General features: G+C 42.6%; 1 protein-coding gene across 1 annotated transcript in view; it reads left to right on the top strand.

The window, feature by feature from the left end:
* The window catches only part of VPS41 (vacuolar protein sorting 41), a 167615-nt gene extending 154413 nt beyond the window's left edge, over positions 1 to 13202 (top strand). Inside the window, exons 17-20 of the mRNA XM_087382493.1 lie at positions 5268 to 5348; positions 5441 to 5526; positions 11733 to 11814; positions 12245 to 13202. Coding sequence (XP_087238619.1) covers positions 5268 to 5348; positions 5441 to 5526; positions 11733 to 11814; positions 12245 to 12727 — 732 coding nt within the window. The 3' untranslated portion in view covers positions 12728 to 13202. The remainder of the gene's footprint in view (positions 1 to 5267; positions 5349 to 5440; positions 5527 to 11732; positions 11815 to 12244) is intronic.
* The last annotated feature ends 2627 nt before the right edge of the window (positions 13203 to 15829 follow it).

Below are 15829 nucleotides of genomic sequence, written 5' to 3'. Positions count from 1 at the left end.
ACAACACTAGTGGACCCTGTATGAGTGAGAGCATGGTAGATCTGGGATGTGGAAGCCTTGGCTATCATTGTGGGTACAACGGCAGATATGGTGCTCCCTCATATTCAGATGGCGAACTCTTCTTTCGAAGCTTGGATGACATTGAGGGATATGTATGAGCTAAAAAACGAGGTGATAATCTTGGATGTCAAGACGGAGCTGGACGGCATGAGGATGGATGAATGGGCATTGGTATAGGAACACATCACCAAGTTGAAGAATCAGTAGGCTGCAGTTGGTCAAAGGATGAGCTCGACCAAGATGGCTAGGTTGTTGCTGGAAATTCTCTCCCAGAGCTATAGTAGTTTTGTGACTACGACGATTGCAGGCAGAGGGTGGCGCCGATGACTTTCAAGGAGCTGGTTCCATTGCTACTGTAGCAATAAGCTCAGGAAAAGAAGTACGATGGTTGGATAAGGATGAGAAGTTCCGAATAGCTTAGGATAGGAGCAGAGGCAAGGGTAAGGGTAAGCCTGACAAAGGCAAGCCCAAGGACAAATCTGACGAAGGAGCGGACTCTTCAGATGAAGACAACAAGAAGAAGAGAAAGAAAGAAAAGATGTGCTAAAATCCCTGGAACGGCGCCAGCAAGAGCAAACAAACCAAGCCGTGGCTAATAGGACATGGTTAATCACCACTACTTTCGAGGCTAGGTCAAGCTTGGCAGAGCCCCAGAAAAGAAGCTTTTTCCTTATGCTTTCCAACACTGGAGCAAACTGTTGTGTTGGAGAGATGCCCAAACCCAATTGGCATCCCAAATACCTGATAGAAACACCCCTTTGAATCCAAGTGTGTTGTATCTCATTCCCCCAATCCGGAGTGTCGTCGTCATTGATCCAAAAGCCATTGGATTTGTGCTAATTGATGTGTGCCCGCCCCCGCCGCAGTGTAGAATAAATCCAAGGCTGTCATGAATGATGAGGGCATTTATGGAGTGGCATCCAAAAAAACGGCAGTATCATTTGCTAGCTCACTATCTAGAAGCCCAAAAATATCAGCTTGAGATCTAATGTAGATACTCGTAGCTTCAGCCACAAACAAAAAGAGGAAGGGGTAAGAGGGCCTCCTTGGCGGACTGATATGGAAATATGAAAACTCTCTCCTCTTACCCCAGCAATAAGCACTTGGTTATGGGCTGATTTGTATAAAGAGGTAACTCCTCTTATCCAAGCATCTGTAAAACCAAAATGAAGAAGGCTGCCCTCCAGAAATTCCCAATCTACTCTGTCATTAGCTTTCTCAAAATCCAAGAGTAGAATGGCCAGCCTGTGGCCACTCTGCATAGCCCACTCTGAAGCTTCCCAGAATGAGAAGATATATAAAAAATGCTTTTGCCATGCACAAAACCAACTTGTGTATCATGAATAATATATGGAAGTATGGGCTGCAGACACAGGCTTATTGGTTTGGCCATGATTTTGTACAAGTGCCCAAGAGAATGATAGGCCTCCACTAAATTTTTGCAACCTCCCTTTGGGATGAGATGAATGAGTGCAAGGTTGGGTTAATGTGATCCCCAATCAAATCCCAAAAAGCAATAAAGAAAGAGAGAGAAAGTCCATTTGAACCTGGGCATACACTTTTGTGAAGGGACAAAAGTGCAGTCCTGAACTCTGTGTTGGTGAAGGGTGCATCCAGTGAGACTCGCATATCCGGTTTCACCAGCATATGAATGATCTGCCAAATAGTTTGTCTAGCATCGTCTCTAGTCTACGTGTCAGGATTTGCTGAGAGGAGGGAGGCATAAAAGTCTGTAGCTATGCGCAAGACGGCATCTGGATCTATATGCAAAACCCCATTTGAGTCAATAAGCTGCGTGGCACTCTCTCTACTATGTTTGGGGCCAAGAGTAGAGAAGAAGTGTTTATTGATTCTACCCCCATCTGAGTCCATAATGACTTTCGGGCATGAAAGGCATACTCTGCTCTTTGACTAAGCAATATCTACTACTAAGCCCTTGTTGTAGAAAGGCGCTCTTGAATCCAAGCATCTGTAGGCCGTTTCTGCTCTTCCCTCTGCAAGGCAGTCAAATGATGGCGAATACCAATCTCATGTTTGAGAGTCTCCCGTCTCTTGGTACTAGCGACCAAATCATAAAAGTCACTAATACGAGTCAGGGCTGTAGCCAAAAGTGAAGGAGACGACACTCCACTTAGGATATGAGACACCCAGATCTACCCAACTACCTCTATGAGGTCCTCCTCTGCATAAAAGGCATCTAGAATTCTAATATTGGCAGAGCGTCATCTCAAATGCGGGTCGGAGATCATTGATACCATAGAAAGTGGTCTGAGGTGGAAATCTTGGTGGCAATGCATACTGGCCTACCTTTGTCCAGAATCCATCATCCACATAAATTCTATCCATCCGTGCATGTATATGCATCTGCAGATCCTTGTTTGACCATGAAAACACGAGACATTGAGGCTGAGTGTGAAAGGCATCATCAAACCAAGCACCTTTGCCCACTGAAACGAAACAAGAAGGCATCCTTGGCTGCTCTCTCCAGCCTCTACAGGGATTGAAAACTCTTTTTTTTTGCTTAGGCTGAGATGACCATTGTCTGGAGTGCATGTGGTGCTACCATGCAGTCACATCTAGGACTATTTGCTGCTTTGCATCAGAGATATTTAGGACTGTTACAAGAGTCCACTTTTGCCCGGTTTTGACTGTTTGGGATAGGTTTTCGAGGTGCATGCTGAACTCAAGTATTGGCTTTGAAGGGGAAATTCAGCGGGTTATGCACATTATGTGAACTTGTCAGACCTTGTTGTATTTGTGCATTTGTTTGAGATGGCCTAGAATCCAACTGATGTTTTTGGTGTACTTGCCTAGGAGGATAAGTGGGATGACAGCAACTATTCTCTTTGGAGCTTTATGGTTAGAAACCTTTTGTTTGCTAAGAGACTTTGGGACTTTGTCATTGGTGATGATTTCTATCCTACTGCTATTGCCCCAGGCACTCCTCAAGAAGAGGGGGCGTGGTGTAGGATGTGGGAAAACGTGCTCAACCATAAGTACATGCAGCTGTAGGTATTACTGAAGAGCAGAGAAGATGGGATGCATAGAATGCATAGGCTTTGTCTTTGATTTCACTTTTAGTGAAGAGATCAATTATATGTTACATTCGGTGGGACATTTTAGAAACAATGTATCAGGCTCGTAATGAGGCAAGAGTCTCATATTTGAAAAGAGAGCTTGATTCGGTACATATGAATGAAGGAGATTCAATGACAGACCATGATCACAAAGATTCAAGATTTGTGTGAGCAATTTGTGATTAGTTATTGAACTCCCTACTGGAGTCTTATCTCTCTTTTCATAGGTTGCTCAATTTGTCCCTGAGGGGGAATCCCAACCCTCTCTCCCTTCAGGAGTTGGTGGGACTTTTCTTGCAAGCTGAGCAGACTAGAAAGAACATGTCAATGAGTGTGTGCGGTAGAGAGCAAGCTTTTTCTGCAAAAGATAATGGAAGAGGCAAATATCAGCCCAAACATGATGCAAGACATACTTCTGGTAAGGATGGAAAGGATGCTGATAAGCCTAAGCAAAAGGCAGATGCCCGCACTGTAAAAAGCCAGATCATTTCATTTCTGAATGCCAAAAGAGGATTGCAAAAGAGAAGAAGAAAGAGTCTGGTATGGCAGTTACAAAAGAGACGAAGAAAAGAGTCTGGTATGGTAGTTGCAAAAGAGAAGAAGAAAGAGTTTGGTATGGCCGTTGCAGGCTCTTTGGCCACAAATGTAGGAAAGAGTGATGCCCCAGCAAATCTTGTACATCATGATTGAGCCTTCTTCACATGTAGTCATGATACCTCTTGGATTCTCGCACATTCAGTGCTAATGAAACTGTAGATATGTGAAATTTTGATAGCGGGTGCATCTAGGCACATTACCTTCTGGAAGGACTTATGTGACATGCTATCACAAGAAGGTATCGTGCTAATAACTCTTCTTATTCATGTAGAGAGATTGGTGAGATTTTTTTTACATCGTTGATGGCTCTGATCTTCGCATTCATGTTGCTTTGTATGTCTTGGGGATAATAATATTTTAATTTTGATTTTCTCATTCACTAGAAGACAATGTCAGGTCATCTTTGAGGATGACAGGTGTATGGTTCGTGACAGGGAGAATGATTATGCATTGTTTCTCTCAAGCATACTCGATCGTGATCTTTTTCAGCTAGATGCATGTGAGAAAAGAGCACAAACTGCATGTTCAATTTCTACATCTACCTTTGCCATATAGGATGCAGAGTCGTGGCATGCCAGGCTTGGGCATGTAACTTTGGTAGTCTTATGGTCTTGCAGAAATTTCAGATGTGGGAAGCTCCTCCAAGCATATATTTGATGGGTGTATTCTTGGAAAAATGCATAGGCTCTCATTCACTAAGGATGGCGCAATCAGGGCTGCAATTTTCAGCTAGATGCATGTGAGAAAAGAGCACAAGCTGCATATTCAATTTCTACATCTACCTCTGCCATGTAGGATGCAGATTGTGGCATGCCAGGCTTGGGCATGTAAACTTTGGTAGTCTTATGGTTTTGCAGAAATTTCAGATGTGGGAAGCTCCTCCCAAGCATATATGTGAGGGGTGTATTCTTGGAAAAATGCATAGGCTCTCATTCCCTAAGGATGGCGCAATGAGGCTGCAAAGGAATCACAGCTAGTTCACAGTGATGTTTGCGGTTGTATGAGGACATAGTCTCTTGGCGGTCACTTCTATTTTGTTACTTTTATAGATGACTTCTCAAGATTCACTTCGTTTTGCACTCAAGCAAAGATCAAAAGTATTGACTATGTTTAAGCATTTCATTGCTTTGGTGGAGAATCAGTCTGGTTGTAGGTTACAATGCGTGCGTTCGGAGAGAGGGAGAGTACATGTCCAAGGAGTTAGCAACTTCCTAGGTGAGAAAGGCATCATATATCAATGCATGGTCTGCTATACTCCTCAGCAAAATGGAGTGGCTGAGCGGAAGAACAGGTCACTAAAAGAAATGGCTAGGTGCATGATTAAGAATCTCATCTAGCTCTAGCTAATTTCTAACCTGTGCTCATGGGTGTGGCCTTCAACATGAGAGTGCGTGCATACAGATGCTGGTATCCTCTTGGGTTCATGATGCTGTTTTCTCATTGTGTTTTGTGTCGATTATGATGCTATATATGCATTGCGTGGATGTCTCAGGCATTATGTATTTTAAGGCACTCTTTCATTGGGTTTTGCAGGCGATTGAGTTTGTCGCTGCGCAGCACGATGATGATTTATGGGAAGAGCTGATCACTCAAAGTTTGTCAAATGCACAAATGGTATTTTTATTGAAAAAAAAGCTGCAGTGTCATGGGCTATCAGAAGGATATGAGTTAAAGTTAATGAAGATCTAATATGACTTGTGCTGCAGATAGGTGCCCTTCTTGAGCATACTGTGGGAAATATTGATCCTTTACACCTAGTCAATCGGGTGCCAAACGGAATGCACATTCCATGGTGAGTAGCCCTGCTGCAGTGTAGGCAACTTTCTGCGAGTTGTCTATCGTAGGCCCCGATCCCAGGGCATCTTTGATAGAGAAGAGAAGCTATCATTATTTTGCTTTGTACACTGACATTTCCCCCCATTGCAAGGCATTTCTGTTACAGAGAAAGAAGCTTTAGGCACTTTGCTCTACTGGACTTGCGGAAACTTTGGATGCATGCCTAGTCGTCCGAGCCCCAAGTATAACACAATGTTCCATTAGTGCACCTACTGCAGATCCTCAGAGCATAGCTTTTCTAACCTAGAGTGCTTTTTCCAATCCGTGGTGATGGAATTTTACTTTGGTCAGCTTGCTGAATACAAGATTTGGATGTTTGTTTGTGTGCGTGGCGTATGCACATGCATTCACACACGAGATCGAGTATCAATTAAAGAGTGAGACTGATGGATAGGAGTCCATATAGACCCCTTTATGAACATATATGAGTTCTATTAATGCTCTCAATAACGTCTTGAAGAGCATTAAAATTTTACTTTTAGTGTTATTTTCCTCTAGATGACATATTTCTAGACTCATTTGCTTTTCTTGAGCTTCAAATACAGGCTTACAAAAAATGCATGGAACAGTTTTATGTTTGCAGAGGATGGTATAAGGACAATGTCATCCGCGTAAAGCAAAACTATACCACTGTGTAGGCTAGGGATGATCCCTCTTATGAGTGAACTAAGAGAAATACTGGTGGACTAAGGAGAACCACCTTGTTTGGCTCTTAGGGTGTTAAGGATCTCCTATATTCCACTATACGGACTCACCTCAAAGTGGCATTGTTGTTGAGATAGTCTCCCCTTATATCGATAACTCATGTGGTCTCTTGATGAGGTAGACATTTGGCATAATGTCAAATGATTTCTTGATATTCACAAAGTGAATATATCGTTTGATGTTTTCTATGCCCTCTTTAATGATGGCCTTGAGGAAAAATATGATCCAATATAGAGAACTTGTCTACCTCTCCCTCTTTCACTCTCTCTTTTGCTCAATACTAACTGCAAACTGCAAGATGATGCACTCAATACACAGAGTGATGCTGTGGATGTGAGTGAGAATCAAAGGGAGAGAATGTATTGGGTCTCTGAAGAGGAATAGATACAACTGAATAATGAATGCCCAAAGGGCTGAATACAACTGTATGAAGGGGCTGAAACCTTCACTGCAAAACTGGAAAGACTAGACTACCTAGAGGACTTAAATCCTCACTAGATCCCTGAAGAGGCTGAGGCTACCCCGCTGGTTTGCTGCGGGGAGGCCTTACTGCTACTATTTTGAGGGCTGAAGTGCCCAAGTGTGGGATGAAGAATGAGGGCCAAAGGTTGCCCTTTTATAGGCTGTTAGGTAAGCCTGGACGACTTGATCAACGCCGACCGTTGACCCTGGGTTGCTGGTCAATGCCGACCATTGACCAAGTTGGACAAAATGTCAACGTTGACCAAAAAGTCAACTATGTGTTTTTTGTCCTGTAATAACGTGGCATTGCTTGTTTGTTGACTGTGTGCTGGTTGCTGACTGCGCAAGGCTGCTTGCATGGCTGTACGGATGCTTTTGTGGCAATTGACCTGCTGCCTGCATTGGCACTAGCTAGCAAGCCCACAGGCTTGTGTATGCCCATGAAATTTGTCGCCCTATTTGCTGTGTTACCAATGTTTGATCGTGCAATAGTTGTTTGAATCCATGGGGTCCTTTGCGTTTAGGATGGATATCATTAAGGGAATTGGAACAAATTAAGTCAGTAAATAGATGGGAAAATTTGGCAGCTAAGGTCTCCAACCATGTGCAAGGTATTCTGTTTGGAACCTCCCCCTTGTGAAGCTCAGTCTGACATTTGCACGTCAAAGGTTCATGTGAACGTATTGTTGGGAATCGTGGAGAGAGTTTGGATTTGTTGTTTAATGTATTTGAGTCCTTCATGATCTTTGGACCTTTGTGTTATGATGTGTAAGTATGGCATCTTGCACATTTTCAAACTAGGCTTAGGAATCATGGGGCTTGTTGATCAAGGACCTCATGTGTTGTGTGAACATGCCTTGAACTCGTTCTGTATCCATAAAGGGGGAAGTTGACTTTTCTGGAAGAACTTCATCACTCAGTGCTCATGAAAGCTCTCATTTTTTTGATGAACTAGCCATAGGCACTTTGTCTGGCAGAGAGAGTTCCTTGCTGTTTCTCTCAAAGGAGCTTACCTTGCAAGCATATGCAATCTTTATCATACTAGCCATTCTTATGAGCACTCCTTATAGATGGTTTCGAGATGGTAAAAGGAGAAGTTTGGCATGTTGTGGTGTATAAGGCTTTTGTGATGGAGGCAGAGTTGACTTAAACAAAGGCAAGTTCATGGGAGTTTGCAAGAAGAGTGCATAGGTTCGCATGGTAGTTGGCATCTAGGTCATGATGGAGGTGAATTAGGATATTTGTCTCATGGGGACAAGGGGGGAATAGGTAGTTCAATTGGATGATCAATGGATATGGTGAAGAAGAGTAAGCACATGTGCTGCTCTTGGCATCAAGACACATATTTAAAAAACAGAAACAAAAGAAGCAAAGGACAGGGACCATGAACCCTTCTCCATGCGAAGCAATTGAAATAGCCATCTTTCCTTCCCCTTGTGGAGTCGCCAGACCATGTACGGAGCCCAAGTCCAAGAGTGGAATGTTGCACGTAGTAATGTTGGCAAACCTGTTCATCAAGTAGTGCTCTATATTAGTGTCCCTTGATCGTATGCCAGGTAGTCTGATATGTTCCTCAACAAATTGTCTTGTGTGTGAATGTGGGGGTTTTGCACCCAAACCCCCTCGTGTAGCAATGTAACTATATGCAAATAGAAGGGTGAAAGGCTCGCCCATTTGAATGGCTGGTCTTTTGTATGTTGTCTATGGGACCAACTGCACCAGACGACTAAGGAGAGAAAAGAGTAGCTCGGCTGATAGTGGATCTGGATTCGGTGAGGGGTGGTGTTAAGGAAGAAGGTCAGTTTATGCTCTCCTTTGTGCTCATATAAGATGGTTTCTGTGTCTCTGGGCCTCATGAAGGAAGATAGCCACACGCTGCTGATCTGGATGTGCCAAATACCCTTTGAGTGGCCCAAAACCGCTAATGAAAAGACAATGGTGTTGTCCACAGATCTCATACTATATAGGGCATCTAAATGATAGTGATCCTCTGTCTTGGTCTCCTGCATATCATACTGCTTGTTGGCTTGCTGCTTCTTTGGTTTGCTGCTCTTTCACTTCCCTGTATAGATCAGCTTTGTTCACTTTAATGATCACGTCTGCTGTCATCTCTTGTTTAATAGATTTCAAGTGATTATTGACCATTTCCTGCACTTTAGAAACCAACTCTAGTGTCAGGGGAGATGCATTACACTTGTGCAGCACCTCCCTGATGACCACCGTTTCCATTCCCCTCCATGTCGTGGACCTTCCTTTGCAAAGCTGCAGGCTGAATTCTCAGTTCACGGAATTCAAGTTCTAGGTGATAGAGATGCTCTTGTGGATCGGGGGGCTTCACCGACCAGCCTAGCGAGTTTGTCGTGTCTCTCGCTCCAAGCCTTTTGGGGTCTGCTGGTTCGTGCTATCTGGCAAGAAAAACTCAGTGATCACGCTCTAATTGGAATCTGGCTGTGCACTATGATCTCATCTACGTGCCCTGAGTAGATGGTCTCAATGTTGGACAGCCTGACGAATGAAAGTCACCAATCATCTCTGATCTATATAAGACAGGAGATTGGAGAGAGCTCAAGTTTATCCCTAAAAAGAAAATGGTAATGGCTCACGTCTCGTAGTACACAGTGCAAGTACTAATCTCTTGCTGATCACAGAGTGTAGATGCGAACCTCTTTAGGTGTGCCGTCAGCCCCGCCCACTCTCCGTGCATAGTCGGTGCGATGAGACTGGTACTGCTCGATTGATATCCTCAGAATGGGGGAGGTGGATCCGTGTATAGCCTGGCGGGTCAATGAAATCCTCCTCTGATACCCGTAAGCAGGTCCCTATAGCAGCTGTGCTTCATAGGAAGCTCGCTGGGGGCTAACTAGGTCTGAATGTGTGTAGCTGTAAGAGATCCTCTCGGATAACCAAGGTTAGCCCTGTGGTATGTGAGCAAAACAGAAGGGGCCTCAGTGCTATATTGAAAGGGGGTTAATTTGTCCACATGGAGTCCCAAATTCTCAAACCATCTGCATGTACATGCGTACCAACAGCTCTGATCGTCCTCAGCTGGTAAAGTCATGGATGTGTGAGAGAGAGAGAGGAGTGGGGGGGGGGGTGATCATGATCATGTTTGTGTTAGTGTCCTGGGGAGGAAGAATATGACCTTTGGGACCAAAAGATTGCATTATGATAATAGCTAAAAAATTTTGCGATGTGGAAGCCGTTGTATTGGTTATGCTGCTGTATTGTGTGCTGTTGTGAAGATGTTTATAGAGTTGCTTATCCTTGACTAGAGAAATTTATTTTTTCATTACATTTGTAAGACCCCACAACAGGAGGATGTGGGTAATGGTTTCATGGCCATAGGCTGCATTTCTAGAAGTACTTGTTGTTCAGCCTGTTTTTGATAGCAGAGTGAGGATAGGAAATGGTCAATGTTAGTGGGCCTAAGTGACCTAAAGGGCTAGTAGTGCTTAGTTAGGATAGTCGGTACAGGTAGCACCAGCTTAGTGTCCTTAGTGTGCTAGGTGTCCAAAGTAGGCTAAACAGGAACAATAGGTGACCATTGGGCATGTGGGTGGTAGGACCGTGCTTCTAGAGGCCTCTAGCAGTGTAATCTCTAAGGTGACTTCTGATGGCTGGGCGGGTTTTGTAGGTGATCAATCTGGGAGAATCAAACAGTGTGCATGCATGTTGCACATGTTTGTTTGTTTACGGACAATATAATCTTAGTGGAAACTGCTCAAGTGGGATTCAGTTTCCAGTGCTCAGTATAATCTTCATTCCTCTGAGCCTATGGAGTAGGCATGCCAACCATCTCCCTGTCCTTCACAATTGTCGATTTAATTGATTTGTGCTCCATCTCAGTTGATTGTGCTCCTTTTCCAATTACCTTTTCCAACTTGGGTATGCACCAGAGTACAGAGCTGGTATTTTGTGCTGTTGATGTATGGCATGATGCTTGGTGCTACTCACATGTATATTCAAGCCTACAAAATGCCCAACCCCTACCTTACTCATGATAGGGTTTCAAGAAAGTATCACATGTCACTCCATTATATCGGGGACATATGCTGCATGCGGATTTGATGGTTGAATGACATCCAAATTACACTTATGTATCACATCATATAACTTGTAAAGCTAGTTATATCTACTATGCTTAATGTGGTCGGTTGCAGAATTGAATGTTAAAATCAATTGTGTAGAGTATAGTTCTATATTCCAAGGAGTTAGATGTATGATATGTGGATAATCTCTTTGTTGACTTAAACTCTCAGTAGAAAACTTTCATACCATATGAATAATGGCATGGTCGACAAATGTTTGGAAGGTCAAAATCGCACCTCCTGGCCCTCCAAGAAGGAAGGGAAGCTGCTCTTTAGTCTCTTCTCCCCATGCATTAAGAGAATTGCAGTATCAAAGCTTTATTATAGAAGGCAAGGGAGCTCATGCGAGTAGAGTCAGGAGGAGGTATAAAATTCATGTGCTGACCTTAATTCTTTTCGAGCTGGCAGCAGATGATGTTACCACAACGTTTTGCAGTCTTGGATCTGAAAAGGGTACCCTTTATGGCAACACCCAATAACTGAGATATAAGCTAGAAAATATCTGTAAGAAAAAATTCAGGGCCTTGTCTTCTGATATGAACTGATACTAAATAGCCTATCACCATTGCAGGAGCGAAGGCAGCCATTCCTTCTTTCTTGGCACATATCACTGTTCTATTGATCTTGCAGAAGAAGACTAGGCATTCAATTAATCTTTCAAGGGTTGGTTTGAGATGCTGCCCCAAAGCCAATATAAAAACATCACCCCAATTAAGTTACTGTAGATGGTGACAGCTGTGCTAGTCCAGCATTTTCTATGAATCAAAATGTGTGACTGTCTCTCTTTTTAGCTGCAATTGAATGATATGCCAGTTTGTGTGCTTGTATGTTGAATCTTAGGGATCCTTAATATCAAATCAAAGAATTAATATTTCTTCTTTTCTCAACATAAATGTGATCTGCACAGGTTACGTGATCGTCTGGTGCGAATAATTACTGACTACAGAACAGAGACCTCTCTTCGACATGGGTGTAATGATATTTTAAAGGTATGACCTTGATGCAATTGAAGGAGAAATTTTTCTGGTCAAAGGATTGTATGTTTTTGCTATGCTTTGCTGTCCCTATGGTTTTATGTCTTGCATGTGCATGGACAGCTGGGAATGTGCATACTTGCATGTGCGTTCGTACACCAGCATGTGTCGTGCGCTTGCACGTGCATGCCTCTTTCGCCCTTTTTGTAAGGATTCAGTCTAGCTTTCCCAGTAAAAGAAAGTAATTGCCTATAAGCTTTATATCCTGCCTTTATTCCTAAACATGAATACATATTCTGACAAATGCATCCTCTCGCATGTCTTATTGCTAGATTTGTTATTTATTCAGGGTGGATGGTATAATTTTCTGATTGTGCATTGGATATACAGAAACCCACCTTGCCATTTGCGTGTATTCTAAGGGCCGGATGGTTTTTGTTCACAGGCTGATTGTGTAAATTTGTTAGTGAAATATTATGAAGAAGCTCGCCATGCAATTTTTGTTGGAAGTAGGGATGATAGCTTGACACAAAGCATGAATGGAAAGAGAAGCTCAGAACAGAAAGCCCAACCATCAACAGTGGCCAGACTTGCAAGTCAAAGTGGAAAGGGGGGTAGGATGACGTCTAGTACAGGTGGCAGTGGAAGGTGTTGCATTTGCCTGGATCCAGTGGCACTACAAAATGTGTCAGTGGTAGCCTTTTTCTGCACACATGTATATCATGTTACGTGCCTCACTGATTCATATGATAACTCACAGGCTGAGAAGTTGAGGAGGAAGGACTATGCTGTACCTAATGGTATTCAGACACAAAGTATGAGAAATGTACTCGAAAATGGCATTGATGTTTATACAAATGATGTGCAGAGGTTGAATATGCGTTGCATTCTCTGTACAACAGCAGCTGCATCCAAAAGAAAGTCGTGATGCCCAATTTTTTAAACCAAGAGCATGGTTCTTTTGAAGGCTCCATGATTGGTTTCTCTTTCAGGGTGTGCCTTGGGGTTTCTGGCAATATTGAAGCAGCGTAAAGATCTATGAATCTGGCATCATACGAATACAGCTTCTAATGGTGAGTTATTAAGGGCATGAGGCTGGTAAAGATATTTTCCAGGCAGTTGCAATTGTCGGTGGTTGTAAGGGTTTTCTTGTGGGGCACAACAGAGCATTGTACCTCGGTATCAGCAAGCTCAGTTGTATACTTCCTGCAGGTCATAGTTTTGTGGAAGTTGATAGAACTGATCTTGATCCGAATGTACCATACAAATGTGGTGCTGTCAATCTTGCAATTCGTATATGGTTTGGGGCTTCACAAAAAAGGAAGAAAACGTATGCTAGTTGAGATTATTTTAAGATGCTCGTTGATTCTTGAGGCAGGAATTCTCTCAAAATAACTATAGTGTGAATGGGCCTTCTCTCTCTCTCTCTCACACACACACACACACACACACGCACGCACGCACGCATTCTCTCTCTCTCTCTTTTCGGGGGTGAAATCAGTTATATTTATATTACAATTTGCAGCCCCTAAAAGAAGGGGGAAGAAATTTCAAGATTAGAAAAGATCATTATACAACAGATTGATGGGCTTGCAAGTGATCAAAGAAAGATTGCCTTAACGATGCCCTGAAGAAAGAGAAACTATGAAAGAGAGGGTCTCCAAAAACTTTATGGTTGCGGTCCTTCCATATAATCCGGAGAGTCCAATAGCAAAGCCAATAGAAGAAAAGCTCATAGCCTTGCTTGATTGGGTGCCGTTTGAAAATCTAGAAAGGCCTACCAAAAGTAGCTTAGAAAAACATGCTACTAACGGTTGGTGTAAAAAGAATAAAAAATCTGAGTGAGGACAATGCTTGAAGTTGTGGTCACAGATTCGTGTGGTGCGAGATATCTGTGACAGTGAGAAAGGCCAACATAAGTGCGAGCTAAAAGATGTCCAATAAGAAATACTCCAATTACTCTCCAGAAGAAAGCCTATTGTCGAAGAAGGAGTTTTGAATTCCAAATGAGCTTCAATTTGTTCCTCCACCACCCAAGAGTGCGATCCAAGGACCAGATATGATTTGCGCAAGTTGAAAGCCCAGAAGGGGGCAAAGGAACCCTCTATCATCAAGCAAAAACAATGATGGAAGCTGGTGATAGGGGATGACCTCTCTGAGAATAGGAACTAGAGCCCAATCTTGGAGATGGTTGTGAAGCTCCAGAGGCGGTATTGACTGAAAATCTTGAAGGAGCTGAGAGAGTAGACGCCAATAGGGGCAATAATGAGATCCCAAATAAAAATGACGAGCTATGATAGAAAAAGGCATCACACATCCCGTGTCATCTAGAACATCACTAATAGAATTAATCCAGTTTGACCAAATGGAGTAGGAGTGCGAGGGTTTCGAACACCTTTGACCAATGTATACCTTCAGCTTGCAAGGAGTTACTATTCAGAGAGGGCTATCCCACCCATTTGAGATATGAGGATTTGTTTCCTATCTGCAAGCATTCATTTCACAAAAGGACATCCCTTAATTTTACCACTAATATGCTCAATGGAAGTTTCCATTGTGTCCTCCAATGGTTAGACACCAGAGGTAGATGGGAAATATCATGGCAGCCCATGGTTGAACACTTTGTACAATTGAAGCATCATTTTCCCGTGTGAACTAGAAGAAGTGAATGTTTAAAATATTGAGATCGCTATGCATCTTCGGACTCCATAGTGCCCAATAATAAACATGAAAGAAAAGATCAAATCCTTGCCTAACAGGATGAACACTAAAGGTTTAGAAATCATGGAAAATTTAGCTATAGGAAGACGAGCCGCATGCACGAGCGCACTTTTTTTGGTGAAGTACATGTCTTGATATTACAAGAAAAACCCCCAAGGAAAGGGACAGTGAGTTACAAGGTTTACAATATCTCTTTATATGACAAGATGGGATAATCTAGCTCTTTGTAGGAAACATAAAATGATTGTCGTAGAGATGCGTTGAAGAAGGGATATTTAGCAAGAGAGGGATCACTGTAGACCCAATGGTTGCGATCTTTCAATTTTGTGTGTATCCGTGTGCATGTTATCGCCTTTTTACAACTTAGTGCGTGTGCACTTGCAACACACACACACACACACACACACACACACACACACACACACGATAAAATGAATAAATATAAGATGATGGAAATTTTCATCGGCTCAAGGTTTTTGATAAAATCTACAATACCCAACTTGCTTGATATATATGATGGGGAGAAAAGGTCTTCCTCTTTAGCAAATATGTTGGTTTTTAATGTTGGAAGTATGAGGCATGCATGTCGAGTGATTCAAACGGCCTCTTGCAAGTTTCTAGGATTTTTGCATGTTGTAAGAGGCATAACAAACATAAACTTAGCAGTCAAGCATTATAGAAATTTAAAATGCTTTGAGCCATGAGGGTCAAGGACGGAGAAGTGTAACACTTGGTACATTTTACAAAGTTGAACACAATTGAGAGTCAACATTACATATTAAACAACTCATAACTCATCACATAAATGGAGAGCTTGAGTGTGAATGATATTACAAATTTGAACTCAATTGGGAGTTGGTATGACGTATTATACGACTCATAACTCATTGCATAAAATTGGGAGCTTGAGAGTGGAAGAGCATGAGAGTCTATGCATGGATGAGCATTAAGCATGAGACTAAAGCCTTTAGTGGAGAGGCCTTGGGAGTGTGGAGTTGCCATAGAGAGACAAGGGGGAGCTAGGAAGGCTAAGAGCATAAGCTTTAAGTAGTGTGCAAATTTAGAGAAATTGGAGGTGCCAACTATGCAATGTATGAATTGCATCAATACATTACCTCTCCTCCAAATCCCTCCCCTCCTATGACACAAATACATTACCTCTCCTCCAACTCCCTCCCCTCCCATGACACATTTATAAAAAAATAGTCCAATATCGTAAGAGGAACATTTTAGATCTAGCTATGCTTTCAATCCAAGGTTTTTCCCCCTCCCTTTTCCCTCCAAATTTTAAGAAACCCTTTAAATATAA

Source organism: Dipteris shenzhenensis, chromosome 12 (genome assembly GCF_047967505.1).
Source record: "Dipteris shenzhenensis isolate YYH24624 ecotype China chromosome 12, Dip_SZ_1.0, whole genome shotgun sequence".
Taxonomy (NCBI): Eukaryota; Viridiplantae; Streptophyta; class Polypodiopsida; order Gleicheniales; family Dipteridaceae; genus Dipteris; species Dipteris shenzhenensis.
Note: the sequence above shows the minus strand (reverse complement) of the source record. Positions and strands in the feature narration are given on the sequence as shown.